At 43.7% G+C, this 16,295-nt stretch overlaps 1 protein-coding gene across 3 annotated transcripts in view; it reads right to left on the minus strand.

Annotated features, from left to right (window-relative positions):
- Positions 1 to 16,295, minus strand: part of ARHGAP17 (Rho GTPase activating protein 17) — a 126,036-nt gene that overhangs the window by 21,448 nt on the left and 88,293 nt on the right. For 2 of the 3 annotated variants that reach the window (XM_018561563.1, XM_018561580.1), the window contains exons 14-19: positions 15,510 to 15,623; positions 11,302 to 11,393; positions 8,767 to 8,929; positions 5,864 to 6,085; positions 5,624 to 5,772; positions 3,529 to 4,128 (exon numbers count right to left, since the gene is read on the minus strand). In XM_018561563.1, the coding sequence (XP_018417065.1) occupies positions 3,529 to 4,128; positions 5,624 to 5,772; positions 5,864 to 6,085; positions 8,767 to 8,929; positions 11,302 to 11,393; positions 15,510 to 15,623 (1,340 nt within the window). Of the gene's footprint in view, positions 1 to 1,600; positions 1,625 to 3,528; positions 4,129 to 5,623; positions 5,773 to 5,863; positions 6,086 to 8,766; positions 8,930 to 11,301; positions 11,394 to 15,509; positions 15,624 to 16,295 lie in introns of all 3 variants that reach the window. The other variant, XM_018561572.1, reaches the window with a different exon arrangement.

Below are 16,295 nucleotides of genomic sequence, written 5' to 3' on the forward strand. Positions count from 1 at the left end.
CAGCTCTACCACCAGGATACCTCAAGCAGTGTTCCACCCAACACGAAGGATGTGATGCCTTATACCATCAATGCAGGGGTGCAGGGGAATACCAAGTGTGTGCAGTTTCATTAAAATCCTGGGCAGCCATTTTAAACAATGCTGTTACTTAGCCTTTTGGCCTGATCCATATGTATGTGCTTCTGTTTCCCAGGTGTTAAAATGGCCCCATAGGTGTGCAGGCTAGACTGAGGAGTAGGCCTGTGGCCTTGGAAGTCAGTCAGATTGGGACTTACTAACACACCCGTCATAAGAGAAATATTGAACTGTCATTGATATCTCTAAGTATCGGGGTTGCCATCCTCACTTTACTACTAAGTGAACCAGGATAAGATCCAGAATAAGTATGTAGCCAGTGAATTGGAGATGGCTACCTGCATACTGGTTCCAGTGACTGAAAATAAAGAATAACTGACATCAATGACAGCTGCAGCATTTCTGTCCTGACAAGTTCGCTCTAACATAGCATCAGAGATGTCGATGTGCAATTTACACTGCAAAACCTATTAGCTGCTCGGTTTACAGTGGCCCTTTAAAGAGACCCTGTCACCAACTTTAAAAAATGCAAGTAAAAGTAGAGAAAAATCAAACATTTTAAATGCTTACTTGCTGCATTTTCCCTTTCTATAAATTACTTTTTATTCACCTACAAAGTGAAGCGTCTCTTAAATTGCTAGAAAATTGGACTTCTTCGGGAAAGTGGAATCCCATAGCACAGCTCCCTCCCTCCTTGCACATGGTAGTCCTCTCCTCTTCTGGGAGTATTTAATTAATGTCTGTGCATGGTCCAACTCCACCATCCTCCCCTTCTCCTGCCTGCATATCCTTTTAAGTAGCAGCCGGGGAAGTAGCAAAGAGGAATACAAGAGAGTCACTTGAGTGACAGTTCAGATTCTGCTGAAACTGCTGAGGACATATGTAAGATGGTGGTGCACAGCAGAACACTCAGGGCTTTTGGATGTCTACACAAGGGAGGCTACTACAGATAAATAACATGCATAAAACACATTAAATGGACACATAATTTTGTTGGAAGATTTTTGTTGAGATGATCTGGTCTGGTGACAGCGTCTCTTTAAAATGACAATACAGAGCACCTTGGCTTAGACAGTGATGTAGTGTAAAGTGAAATCAGACAACACCCACTAACGCAATCCTCGCTGCTATAGGCCCTTACTCATCATATGCTTCATAATAACGTTAACCACTACAGAAAAAGTAAGCATCTGTAAGAAGAGCTCCCCTGGGCCCAAGGGGGAACCTAATTGGTTCCATTAGCAATTGATTCATGGTGCAGAAAGCCACTGTAGCCATCTGATCAATAAGCTTTCTGATGTATCAGGACATGGATCAGCTCCCCAGGAGTGTTCATTGCTATGGTGCAGGGTAGTGCTGATGAAATGCAGATTTGGTGCAGGGTGCAGATGGTAGGGAGGGGGTCTGGACAATATGGTTGAGAGTGGGATGTGGTGAAATGAAAATCAGAGACGGCAAAGGTCGCAAGGCCAAGCGGTCAATACAAACACAGAGGCAGTGCAGGCAGTGTCAGCAGTGTACAAACCTTAATACCGGTAACTTTCGCAACCTGTTGGAGGCACCACAGACAAAACTATTAGCAAGCACTGCCCACCACGCAGCTCACCGTCACCCCCACCACCCCCCTCTCTGATTTTAGGTTTAGTGTCATGCTGAGAGCAAAACAGCCAGTGATAGCCAGGGTGGACTGAAGATATAATCCACTTTTGATTTAGGGCAAAGGCACAACAGCATCTGGTCTGCAGGCACAAGCCGTTGTGTTTGAAGGTAGCGGCCATTTTGTGTGCAACAACACAAGTTTACAAAAGTAGGAATTTGTGAGATCCATACTGCTATTAGGAAAAGGTTGAATAATTAATGAGCTGCAGCAGGTAGCTTTTCCATTAGTGCTATGGAGTGCATCTGATTCCACAAAGTATTCCTAACACTATTGCAGTGTCCTTTCCCTAAGAAGCTTTGCACTAAGCAGGGACTAGCAGTGAAGGAGTCAATGAGTGCGACTGCCTTACTGTCCCAGAAGGGATCTAGCGATCAAAACAGGCAAACTTGGACTAAAGTCTGCTCACTAACCAAAAGGCTGTGCTGGATGCCCTCAATGTAACCTGGTGAAAAGTAGATGGAGCACAGACCATGGCTTCTCTAACCACCATGTTCTACATGAGCTTCAGAGCAGCACCCATCATAAAATACAATCCTGTAATGGGCAGATATTGAAAATTAAAGTCAAAGCCACTTCTTACTGTGTACATGATGGAGAGGTTTAAGACTAACTTCTCGTTGCTTTACTCGAAGTAGAGTTGCCCTTCAATTTCCCATGTTGACTTTGCTCCCACGGACCTTGCCGGCCGAACCAGCGAGAGGTCATTCTGATGCTGCTCTGGCTGGTGAACAAGACTTGCAGTGTTTAACCAAGCAAGGACGTGTTGCCATGGTGTGCTTCCTCTAGTACTATCAGGGCATGTAACACTAGCAAGCCTGTTGCTGGCAACAACTCACCAGCAACAGGACTGTTAGTGTTACATACCCTGATCTAATGAAATAAAAAATAAAAAAGGCTTAACATGAGGGACCTATATATCTTTTTTTCAAAATGCTAAACTGAATAACAAAAAAATAAATAAGTAAAATTACTGTCAAAATATATTTTCAACTGCACTTTTTTTTTCACTCGGGCCATACTAAGGAGGACTTGCTTTTTATTGATTTTAAATGTCTTTGTCAGTTGGTGTTTTTTTGATGCGATTTTGTTTTATGTTGTTTTCTATTTCTTTATTTTCATTAAATTTTTGATACATTGTACTGCCTGTTTTTCTATTATAGACAGCTCCATCTTATGGGATTTCGTATTTAGGGGAGCCTTGCTTGTTATTTGATAGATTATTGAAACCCAGGAGACCTGTCTTTACCACTCGCTACTGTATACGTGACTCCCCGTGACTTTCCTCTTATTTTGCTGATAAAATTACTTTCTTCTTAAAAACTGGTTAAAAAAAACCCTGCACCCTTTGTATAACTTCAATTGTAGTCTGGGATTGAGCCTTACAATGATATCCAGACTTCAGAGACAACTTGACTGGGGTTCAACATTTCACAGCTCCTCACCTTTGTGCTGAACTCTTTAATGAACATGCTCTCAATGTGTTACTGGTGGACTGAAAGGACATGTACTAAGGAAATGCTAGTTCGGCAAAAGAGAAAAGACAATGTCAATAACTGCACTCTACTCTCAAGCTGCCGCTGTGGAGTAAAACAATTTAATGTTTTTTCATGAGGAGATTAGCAGTGAACTAGTGTAGGACACCTTAAGAACCTCTCGATCTTCAAAACTCTGGACTCTCAGTATGACTGATGACTTTAGGTGCTTGATTTTTACTGACTCAGTTTTTTTTCCCCTTCAATTTAACATTACATTGTATACATCTATATTCATTCTGCAGACTCTACTGTACTTACCAGTGATGAACTTCGAAGTAGATAGTGATTGTGTTTCTCCAGGCAAATTAGATGTTGGGGGCTGGGGAGGAGGGGGGACATTCGGTCGGATACGTGGTTTGGGGACAGGCCGCGGCCGAGGAAGGGTGCCAGAGTTTTGCTGGGGCAAGGGGTGGGTCTGAGTGGCTTCCGGCAGGATGCCGTGGGCAGTTGGGTGCTCTGCAATGGGAGGAGGGGTATCTGGTGGTGTTGGGGAGTGTGAGGGACTGGAGGATTGCTCTGTAGTTGACTCTGTGGATGGTGACACCATGGATTGAATTGTGGGCTTAGGCTGAGGTGCTGGCTGTGCGGGTGGCTGCGGGGGAGGATGGTTCGGTGCCTGTATGAAGGGCTGGCTACCCGAATGCCTGCGTGGTAAGGTGCCATATGAGTGTGAAGCAGGAGCTCCTGTTCCACTTTGATTACTGGTACTGTTTGGCGGGGAGGGACTATGGCCGTGGCTGGAGGGTTTGGGTGAGATGGAGGGAGGGGTATTAGCTGCAATAGGCACATTCTGATTTCCAGGTTGTACAGGAGCGGCAATTACTGGCTTTGGAGGAGCTGGGGCAGGTTTCTTAGTAACTGCAAGAGAAAAAAAATATACATTTTAAAATTAAAAAAGTACTAATGCCTGAAATACTAAAAAATAACCCTCTCACTAGTTTAAAACTTGAATCTGTCACAATGCAAACAAGCCAGCTCATATTCCCCTGATGAAAGCAGCCAATTTCTAGTTCCAGGACTATTATTTAAATAGAATTAAAAAAGTATTTTAAAGTTGACCCCAATTTACCACCACCTCTAGAGCATCTTACCAGCATTATTTTTATTTTTTTTAAAGTTATGCGGTTCTAGTAGTGAAAAACAGTTTTTAATTACTCCATGTGACATCACCAGCCTTTGAAAATTCTTGCACAGGCAGTTGATAAAAGGAGAGCTCCTACTGACTTGGACACTCTCCCACAGCTACATCTCCCAAAGGCCCTTTTCCTACACACAGTATGTGAGCAATCTATTGGGAATCAAAACAGCATCATTGTTTTGTAACAACAAAAAAATCAAATATAGATATAGAGAGGGAAATAGAGCACTGGGGATAGGTGGAGTTCTGTAGTCCAGCAGGGGAGCACCCAGACAGGGCTGACAACACTGCTTGGGATTTCTGTGCAGCAAGGGCAGTGTTGTTGGCTCACTACAGCAGTAGAGGAACACATTGGAATTCTAACAGGAATAACAGGTATTTTTCTTTACTTTGAGCTTATAAAGCAATACAGCATGAAGGAAATGTGCATGTAGTCTGCACACTTGTTCTGGGTCAGTAACTCGGTAATGAAGCAAGGGGGTCAACTTGACAGCCAGGAAACTAACATTTTTCAGAAGGAGAGGTCAGCAATGGCATCTTCTCTTTGAAAGGAGAACTATGGGATTAGGGCTTTTCCCCATAGGTCTCCAATTATGTCTGGGTCCGCCCAGTTGCGTGAGTGACAGCTGGCTCTGACTATCTAGAGGCAGAGCCAGCTGTACTCGCCCCCTCCCCCGTCCGTCCCGCCAGTCAGGGCTGGAGGATCAGAGCGGGGAGGGGGGAATCTAGTCCCTCCCCTGTCACGGCAGAGAGCCGTGACAGGATCGAGAAGTGAGCGAACGCCGGTATGTGTTCGCTCACTTCCCGATCTACTGAGCCGGCCTGTGACAGTCTCATTGTCACAGGTCGGCTAGAACTATGAGGTGAGTGAAAAGCACTCACCTCATAGTTCTTCCAGCCAAAACAATGATTTAGGGTGGAAACAGATCAGAGTAGCCCACATGTATATTATGCACATTTGCAGCCTATTTCGTTTCACCTCCATGAAGTTTCTCAGGCAATCTCTCATCACCGCTGCTGCCTGCCAGGATTATGTACAGGTTCCACTGACTGCCACCGGGAATTTATAGCACCCAGACAAGGGAGGAATCTCAGAGCGTGGCATATCAACTTACCTCTGAAGTAGACGCACAATACCAAACCTTCAAATATGCACTTCCTTTCACAGCCCTGTTCTGCATGAGATATAATATTTGTTCACGACATGCTACTCACCTTTTCTTGAGGAGTGAGGACTTGGGTTGGCGCCACCTTGCGCAGGAACACCCACTAACTGGTTTGTGTTGGCTGCAGCAGCTGAGAGAGATCCATTCCGTAGAGATGGGGGTGTGGTCGCTGTAGGAGCTTCTTTGGTCTTGTTTGTGCTGTGGATGACAATGGAATAACAATTTTGATCATATGTGATAAGAGCAATGAATGACAAACCCTCCGTATAATGCACATGCTTGTCCTTACCTGGCCTCTTCTTGTCCATGAGCCGACACAGGCTCTGCATGGACTGCTGGCTGTGCAGAACTGTTAGCAGTGGTAACATCTATTGGGGTTCCAGCTGGCTCTGATTGTGTCCCACCATCATTGGGTGGCAGTGGCGGATGAAAGGCAGGGGATGCGTGTTTTCGGTTTAAAGTTCCTCCCCTCCTCACATTGAACTGGAAGTCCAGAACTTTGAGGCCACCACTGAAGTATGACAGAAGGAGACACTGATTACACCACTTGAACAGAACCCAAGTGCGGCCACATGTACGCAGACCTACTGTATATGAGAGATTTGCTGACGCTCATTCACATTTGTCATTGTCAGGAAGTGCCACAACCTGTATCGCTGACTGTGCTGATGGCCTATTGCAGAATGTGCTGTGAACTGCTAAATGATCACACTTCCCAACATAGGGAAAAACGGTGTGATAAACATTTGATTCTGCTCATAGGGGGTACCCCAACAGAAGACTAGATTTTAATATCTTGCTGTGTCTTACCACTCTTCTGAGTAAGAATGCACAGTACAACTTCTATATACCCTGACTGAGCAACTTACTAGGTACACTTTCTTGATAAAGCAAAAAGCCAGACAGGAAATCATGTGGCTGCATCTCAACACAATGTAAGGTTCCAGATACTGTAAGGTCTCAGAAACTGCTGACCACCTGGTATTTTCATGTACTACAGTCTCTGGGTTTATATAGAATAGTGTAACAAAAAATAGCATCCAATGAGTGGCAGTTCTGTAGGCAAAAAAACACCTTAATAATAAGCAAAGCCAAAGGGGAATCAACAGAATTGCTAAAGCTGGCAGGAGGCTATAGCTGCTCCGATAACAAATCTCGACACATATTGGGCATCTTAAAGCAGAATTCCGACGTAAAAATTCTTAACCCTAGCATTGGGTCTACCCCGCCAGAGCAAGGGTTAAAAGAGAACTATGGGGTTAAGGCTTTTCCCCATAGTTCTCCTAAGGGTAACTGGACAACACAAACTAGCGTCCTCCCGTCACCCTAAGCTCAGCATACCGCGAGCTACAACTCGCGGTATACTGAGACGCCGCAGCTGAAACGGATCCCGACAACTATGTCTGTATCCGCCCAGCTGGGTGAGTGACAGCTGGCTCTGACCATCTAGAGGCAGAGCCAGCTGTGCCCGCCCCTCCCCCGTCCTTTCCGCCAGTCAGCGCTGGAGGATCGGAGCCGGGAGGGGGGAATCCAGCCCCTCCCCTGTCATGGCAGAGAGCCGTGACAGGATCGAGAGGCGAGCGAACCCGGTATGTGTTCGCTCACCTCCCGATCTACTGAGCCGACCTGTGACAGTCTCATTGTCACAGGTCGGCTAGAACTATGAGGATGAGTGAAAAGCACTCACCTCATAGTTCTCCTTTAAGTGCTTGTTTTTATCTAGGTTATACTCACCTGATCTCCGGGGATGGCTTGTTCTTAGACTGGTCCCTTCAGCCTTGCTTCCTTCTCCATTCCAGTGATCTAAGGTCCCATGAGTCATCATGTCCTGTACACTGTGTATTGGACGTGAGGATGCCAAGGGACATTCCATCGCTGCAGCGGAGGAACAGACAGACAGGCAGGAGAGAGTCCTGTCATAGAAGGCCGGATCCAAAGATCGTGTGAGTATAACTTTGTTGTTTTTGAACCTAGACCAAAACGAGTACTTAACCCTTGCAATGCATTGGTAGCCCCGCTGCAAGGGTTAAGAAACTTTCCCCCAAAGTTCTAGATCTAAAGTCAATTTTTTTTTTTTAGTCAGTGACCTGCAACAAGCATGTGCATAGTCATAGTCCAACACACACTGGGACTAGGGACAGAGGTGCATAAGCAATGGCTGGCAGAGCAAAATCTGGGACCAGGCAGAGGATAGCCAGCCTCAAGCGAACACAAACACGGGGAGTCTTGTAATATGCCTGCGTACACACTCTAAAAGTTGCATTCTCATATTAGAAACTCTAAAAGTTGAACACTGGGGAAATTAATAAATAGCCTTGTAATGGGGCTTCCCCTGCACTGCATGGATTAAATGCTCATTTTTAACTAGGGTAGCAGTGAAAAACAATTTTACTTACCTTATCCCTCACAGTCTTCTCCTTTCATGCAACCAGTCCCCCACAGCCTTTTCTGTTCAGCACATGCAGCTGTGGCATCATGTATGATGCAGGACCAACAGCCCTGTATTTCAGGTGAGGACATTGAGGGCTGGTCCACAACCCAGAGCGTCAGAGGGAAGAGGAGAGCGCTAGCTGCCAGGGCAGTGAGGGATAAGGTGAGTAGAAGTGCTTTTTCCCAGCCACTGAGGTTAAAAACTAACATTTAACACTTACTGTGCGGGGGGAGCAGAGGTAGCTTTTTCATGTTCCCCAAGCTCTGCTTTGTTAAAATAATGTTTTATACTACACAAGGAGAAGTGCTTCTGATCTCTGATGACTGGATGTGAAACCAAGTAAAGAATGACAAAACTTCACAGAGACCGAGCGAAGGGTGACCGAGCGAAGGGTGACCGAGCGAAGGGTGACTGAACTTTATAGAGATCAAGTGAAGGATGACAGAACCTTTGCAGAGCCTGGGGCTCTGCAAAGGAGAGAAGATTGCACACACAGCCTGCTGATAAACTAAGTAGAAAACCACTTCTGTTATAAGATGGTGCCATTATTTTGTTTTACCAGTTTATGTGCACATCAGGTATTGGGGCACAAGCTACAGACTTGTACTGCATCAGTGACTCAGTTAAAGTTAAATCGAGGATAAGATAACAGGCCTAGACCTTGTAGACTCCAAAATTAAGTCAGCAAATGGCAGCTTCCATGTACTGAAGGTTTCCATTTTAAGAGCAAAATCTGAAAACTTTATTTCTCTATAACCCACCTGTCCTTTTTCAAGAGGTCCTCCGCAATGGCCATGCTAAACGGCCTTTTCTTGGTCTCGAAAAGACCAAACTCATACGGCATGTCATTTCCGCTGGACACGTTATTATGGTGGGAAGATGGAGTGGCCGGGACAAAAGCTCCGGATACATTAAAGTCCACATCTGAAGGAAGAAGATCAAAAAGTCAAGAGTGGACATAACAGTTGATGCAACGGGTAACAGGTAAATGGCAAACTGATCAATCAGGCAAAGATTGAATCTGTAAATATAAGACATCTTTGTACCATCAGCTTTGATTCTGTAAGGTAATGCACTTAAATAGCCAACTTTAAGGCCTGCACAGAAAGGGAAGAGAATGCCTTGCACCAATGGGGCACTCCGTTCAAATACAGGCCAGCATGTTCTCCCTGTGCGGGTTTTCTGCCACACTCCAAAGACATGCTGAAAGGTTAATTGCCAATTGTCTAAATTGGCCCTGTATGTGTAGATCTAAAAATCTCTATTACAGCCTCCTATGGCAGACCCTAGTAAAACTGCTGAGTGGTTAATGCAGCTCTCAGATCTACAAAACATTGAAGCGTACAGAGTTAAGAAGTGCACCAAAGCCATACCAGTAGGGAAGAGAAGTGTTGCAATGGTTATTGTATATAAGAATTGCTTTGTATGGCGGGGTAAATTTAAAGAGCCATTGTGTTAAAAGTGCAGCTTCTTTTTAAGCATTCACAAATCTATATGTACGGGCAACCGCACACAAAATAAAGTGAATGGCATTTATACAACTCAGCAATTTAATAATGGATACGTTCTATAAACATATTTATAAAAGATATTATAGACCCTGTTACACATTAGCTACGTACCGTATGTGTAAGCACAGTGGCTTAGTGGTTAGCACTTCTGCCTTGTAACACTGGGTGTCCCTGGTTTGAATCCCTGCCAGGTCACTATCTACAAGGAGTTTGCATGTTCTCCCTATGCTTGTGTGGGTTTCCTCCGATCACTCCGGTTTCCTCCCACCCTCCAAAGACATGCTGGAAGGTTAATTGGCTCCTGTCTAAATTGGCCCTTGTATGTATGCATGTGATATAGGGACCTTAGATTGTAAGCTCCTTGAGGGCAGGGACTGATGTGAATGTGCACTGTGAAAAGCACAGCGTAAATTGTTGGCGCTATATAAATACCTGTAATAAATAAATACAGTAATACCTTGGTTTACAAGTAACTTGGTTTGCGAGTGTTCCGCAAGACAAGCAAACATTTCTGAAAAATGTTGCCTTGAAATACGAGCAATGTCTTGCAATACAAGCAACATTTTGTAGAAAAGCACCACCGAGCAGCCAAGTTAACTGTGGCTGGTAATTGTAAGAAGCAACAAATATCGTACAGGGAATTTATGCCTAGAGTGGACAATATCATGTTGAATGAACGGATGACAAGCATATTGGTTGATAGACAACCCGTGTTTCCCCAGGTGTGGGAACCATGGATACACCTCCAACACCCTCACATGACCGAGTCTAGGCTCTGTGGCATATGAGGATGTCTTATTGTGCTTGTAAGGAGATTACACTCCAGAGTAGGTAATATAACTACTTTCCTACTGTTGATGTTCCTCATGGAGTGTAACCAAAGTAGCCAGATCCTCCCCCCCCTTTTTTTTCTGTCCTATACCCTATCTCAATCTTTCCTAACTCTTCCCCCCTCCCCCCCTTTTTGTTTTTAATATATTTTATTTTAGCTCTTTTTCCTTTGTTCTTTCTCCCTCTTTTGGGACCCTGTGTTATATATTGTATTTCTGAACTGAGTAGACGTTAGTAATCTTGCATTACGGTTGCTTCAACCTGACTCCGTTAGGTTGCTCAATATAGTCTCCTCGCATAAGATGTACTACAGGACCACGTATAATATTTTCCCTTACATATGTTGGTCACCTGTATGCTCAGTGATATGTATAATGCATGGTCCCGTTGCTATGTATACTGACCCATGTTTGTGAAAAACCCGAATAAAAACTTTGAAATAGAAAAGCACCATTGAATAAGGCTGCAGCAGTGCGAGCGATGAATCTGTTTAACGACAATGCAATGTCACATTTCCACCAAATCCTCAAAAGGAGGCAACAGCAAGTGTCATTGGATAGATTCCTCGTTAAGGTTTCACGAAATGAAAAAGATTCCATTTAACCAAGAGATAGCAGTGATTCCGTTAGTGATAGTGAAAATCCTCCTACACAATAATTCTCCTCTCACTTGTCTCCCTAACGCCAGCCACGAAGGTACCGGTCATTGGTTTATTTTCCTTCAGATTTTGTGCAGTATTATATTACAGTACTGTAATAATTTTTATATGAATATTTTTGGGTTGTGGAACGAATCATCTGCGTTTCCATTATTTACGATGGGGAAATTTGCTTTGATATACAAGCGCTTTTGATTACAATCATGCTTCAGGAACGAATTATGCTCGTAAACCAAGGTATTACTGTAAATGAATGAGCTCTATAGCTTCACATCAGCAGCCATCCATTGCCTTACCTTCAGGGAAAAACCAGTCTGCGTGTTGTATAATAGGCTCAATGATTGTCACCACATGGACTGAAGTTGCGGCTGCCATCTCTGCCAGTGTTCTGCAAAGAAGAAAAAAAAAGTTATTTTTAGCCATCTGCAATCTATTTTATTTTGTCATGATAAATAATCTGCACTTTGAAAATATTTAAACCTCTATACTCTAAATTTGTAAAAACATATCCAGCACATCAATACATTCACATTTCCCCACCTTTTGTCTCTTTAAAAAGCAGAAATCCAATGAGCTCCTACATTTCTGTGTTCTCTGCCTATGCAACACTCATCAGCCCTGCTAAGCTCACCCTCAATGAAGTACAGAACTCCCCCTGCCTATGTTATAGAGAAGAGGAGAGGTATCCTCTAGTCTTAACATGCTTCCTGCTCAGGGTACAGCTGTAACGTTTCTACTAAAGCTTGGCCTCTTCGGCATCATGGACCTTTCTTTCTTTGACCAAGCTAATCTTTAAAGGAAAAATATAAAGTAAAACTATGGCCTCCCATTAAAAAAACATGAGCAGTTTATGAAAATTAATAAAAACTGATTCAACACTAAAAAAAACATGAGCAGCATCACTTAATCATAAGTACATCTGCACTTCATGGTGTTCTCTTGTCCTGTCCTGCAAAGTCATACAAATACCTGCAGACCCTGCCAATGAAGTCCGCCTAATGCAGCTTCCTGTGATGGTGTGGCAACAATGCAGCACTGTTCCTGAATTCAGAGCAAAGTTGTCACTCTCACGTAGGATGAAGCAATGCTGGGTCACGACTATCGGCGCTATCAGTGCCGATTGGCAAACCCGTTTGCCAATCAGCACGTGGACATACCCAGTCTTGTCCACTGCTTTCTGGATTGGCAGTGCTGCCCTGTTGCTGAAACCCTCCCACTGTGAGCTGCAGTGTCTGGGAGAGGAAGCGTGTGAGACACAGATGGAGGATTGGCTCACTCAGGTAAGGTAAAGGGAGATTTTTTGTTTACTTTATGAGCCTTGCGCGTCAAATTGTAATCGAAATGGACTGTTATACAGGAGTTTTTACATAACCTTTAAGATATGTATAGAATTTGAGCTGCTTATATCCCTGGACGGTTTTAACATGCAGTATTCACTGAAGGTAACCTTTGCTTCTGCAATTCTTCATCATATTCTCAGTCTGCATTGCCTATGTCTGTGACAGGTTTACACCATAGTTTCCCTTTAAAACGAAAGGTCTTCAAGTTTGGGATTCATGTTACTGGGAAATCAGCTGGAAGTACTGAAGTGGTGGCAGTTTTGTATTACACACAATTGTATGCCCAAGGTTTTTTTTGCCCCATTTATTAATAAGGAATTAGAAGTCAACTCCATATCCTGCTACCTTGTGCTTTTATGTGAACACAAAGTCTTTGACTTTTAATATCCTTATAAGCATCTGTAAAGGTGCCCACACACCTTACAATTTATTTGCAGATTTTCTGTGGTCAGATGGAAAAAGTGCAACAGATTGGCCCAGGTGGAGATTACTTCATCCACACAGTTAAGCGTAGATGGAGGAATCTGTTGCACAATTTCCATCTGACCACAGAACATCTGCAGATAAATTGTAAGGTGTGTGGGCACCTTAAGAGGTGCATTATCTTCCATATCATGCACACAACATGCTATGCTGATGCTGAACTTCAATCATTGTGGTACTGCTATTACTTAAATATAGATGTTAGCTTTTGCTTCTATAAACGGATTAAAAGCCATACTAAAACACTGAGGGGAGGTGCATTTTGCCAATTACAATGAATATCCGAAAATATATTAAAATGACACCAGCGGTTAGAGAAGCCCTCCGCTGAATCAAGTCAAACATTACACAAGAAACTCAGAGCGATAGAAAAAGTTTGTGGGAATCTTTGCAGAGTAAAATTACACAGGGACGGGAACACACAAATTATATGTATGGTAACAGATGTGGGTAAGCTGATAAGCAGAGAAATAGTGCGGCCTGCGGAAGATTAGAGAGCGTGTAAGTAGACGAGGCAAGATGGAAAACCACAAGCCTGGAAACGGCAAACTGACACCCAAACCACAGCGGCACACATTCCTCTCCTGCTGCCACAACCCTCCTTTTATTACCGAGCTCTCCCTCGCTCCTAAGCCCGCCTTAGCAATGCGAACATACAATGTTATATACACACTTATACAATGAATGCAGTTATGTATAAATTATATCCTGTTTTTCCAGCTAGATTGAGTACCTGCACTTGATCTTATCTTGAACTGTTTTGTAATTGTAATGTGTTCCTTATATTGTAAAGCGCTGCGCAAACGGTTGGTTCAACTTAGATGGAGTCAGGTCACCAGCATGCTGGTGCTGTGTGAAAGAGTTATGCAAATCTGGGCACTGGATGGACAGAAATGCAGATCCTTTGGCAGGTAAAATTACCATGGCTGTATTTAACTTACCTTTAAGGCCTCATTCACACAGCGTAGAGTGGGGCTGTACAGATCTGTACAGCGTAGAGTGGGGCTGTACGTAGCAGCCTGTTCTTCCCTATGGGAGGATGCGGCTGTACGCTCACCCGAGCTGCACATCCGTGCGGGTGTCCGTACTTGGCCGCGCAGAAGATCTATCCTGTCTTAGTACGGACACCTGCACCTCCCATAGGGAAGAACAGGCTGCTGCATACAATCACACGCAGCACCTGTCCTTCCCGAGAACAGCCCGATATGGCCGTGCACGCCGCACGGATCTGTACGGCCCCACTCTACGCTGTTTGAATGAGGCCTAAAGCTGAACACCAGCTTTAAAAAAATGTATATATAGTTACATAGTCAAGTTAAAAAAAGACACATGTCCATTGAGATAGACACGTACATTAGTCCAGCTAGGCACAAGGTAAGTAAATATAAATGAACCCTGGCAGGGCTGTGACGTCACCACCCCTCATCCAATCAGAGAATGCTTAATATTCAGAAAAATACTAGAAGGGGAATTTATCAAAACTGGAGCCATTGCCTATGGCAACCAATCAGCTTCTCTTCTTCAGTCTGTTCAGTTAAGATTTGAAAATGAGAGAGGGAAGCTGATTGGTTGCCATGCACAGCTGCTCCAGATTTTGATAAATCCCCCTCTAGGTGTTCTCTGGATACTGATGGAGCGACTAGCTGTGTTTTACCAGCACAGAGGAAGCTGCTTAGCACAGCGGTGTTCCTGGACCTGAAAGATGCTGTAATACACCGTAGTAGCTGCAGCTACATGATCCCCGTAGCCCTGCCAAGGAACATTTGATATATACATTGTACCAAATTGGAACAATATAAGTATATATACACATTTTGAAAGCGGGAGTTCAGCTTTAAAAGGGAAAAACACCAAAGCTATTTGCCGGCATAGTACCGAATAGCCTTTCTATGCACTTGGACAATGACCCAATCCCAGAGCTCTACACAAAGGACTTTGCTTTTTCCCCAAGACCTAACATTAGGCTGCTCCTCTACTGTGCAATAATCTAACGCGGTCACCTCTACTGAGTGTTGAGGCTCTTGCCTCTGATTAATGAGTTGTGGAAATGTGCTACAGCTTCCAGGTGGTTGGAAGTCAAGGCTCCCCGGGAACATAGGTAGGCCAATAAATCTTTGTTGTCACCCGATCATCACACCCATATGAGCCTTCCATTCTAAAGGCACTAAATATGTGCAGTCTACCGTGAGAAACCCATCAAAAATAGTGTTCATACAGAAGAAAGGTAAAAGGGGTAAAAAAAGATATACAACACTACAAAGCAGCAAAGAAATCAAAATCTCAGTTTTATTGACAAAGAATGTGTGGTAGAACCATACCACTTAGAATCTGCCCTCCACCCATGCAGGTGGTTTCTCATTTCACCAAATTGACTGAAGCGTAAAATCAAGTTGTTTCTATGGTAATAAGGAAGACAAGAAAGTTTAAAGTGTCTTTTTTATAATAAGACGACACAGAGAGCCTCTTATCTACAGTGGGCATTGAAAATGCTATTCTTCATTTCCAGCAGTAGATGGCGCTGGAACCAAAACACAATTGTATTTTTCCAAGACAAATCGCCTGACCCAGTTCTCAACTATGGGCTATTGTGCCAGTGGAATAAAGCCGAGAGGTAACCTTTAACACAAAAGGAATTACATTGCAGGAAGTCTATCTTGGAGCTGGGCACACACAGTACTCACCCTTCATGCTTTGCCCACAGCAGGTTAGGACCCAACACAATGGCTATATTGCTGGGAGTCATCTTGTTCACATCGCTGTAGTGACTGAGCTTGGCTAAGAATTTCACCAGATACCTAAAAGAGAGAAAAAAAGTAAAATAAAAAAAATTAAAAGTGATGGATAAAATGACTAGCCAAGATCAAGTATAGAAACATCCATTTGTCGTAGTGTAGTTCCCTGTCCAGGTAATAATGCCAGGACAGAGTAAGGGGAATCTCCAAGGCAGGCACAGACAGCAATAAAATGCGCTTTTTTTTTGCTTCCGAGTAAGGCCGGGGCCACTGTCTGCTTTTTATTGCGGTCTGTGTGGCTGTTGGAGATTTTCCCTCAGTTCCTGTCACTGTTACAATGTCATTACCAGGACAGGAAGCAGAGGGAAAAAATTCAAAAAAGGAAAAAAAAATGAAATACTGTAATAAAAAAAATCTGTCAAACGTTCATACCTTTATCTATGTCCGTACTACAAAAGTGTTGGCTAGAGTTACACATTTAAAAAGACGTTTCCCTAAAAATGCTGTCTGATCCTCCTATCCCCCAGAGGACAAAGTGTATGCAGCACTTTGTCCCATTCTATTAGGTGGTCTGGATCCTGAGCTAGCATGGTCAACAGTACTACTGCGCCTCTCTCCTGTGTGCAGATCAACCAGCAGGGCCTGACTCATACATTCTGTGTCAGCCATCCTGGATAACCCTGCCAGCCTTGGCCCTGATAAAAGCTGGCTCATTTAAATGGCTGAGCTACCTAA

This window comes from Nanorana parkeri, unplaced genomic scaffold (genome assembly GCF_000935625.1).
Source record: "Nanorana parkeri isolate BGI_ZX_2015 unplaced genomic scaffold, ASM93562v1 scaffold19, whole genome shotgun sequence".
Lineage (NCBI taxonomy): Eukaryota > Metazoa > Chordata > Amphibia > Anura > Dicroglossidae > Nanorana > Nanorana parkeri.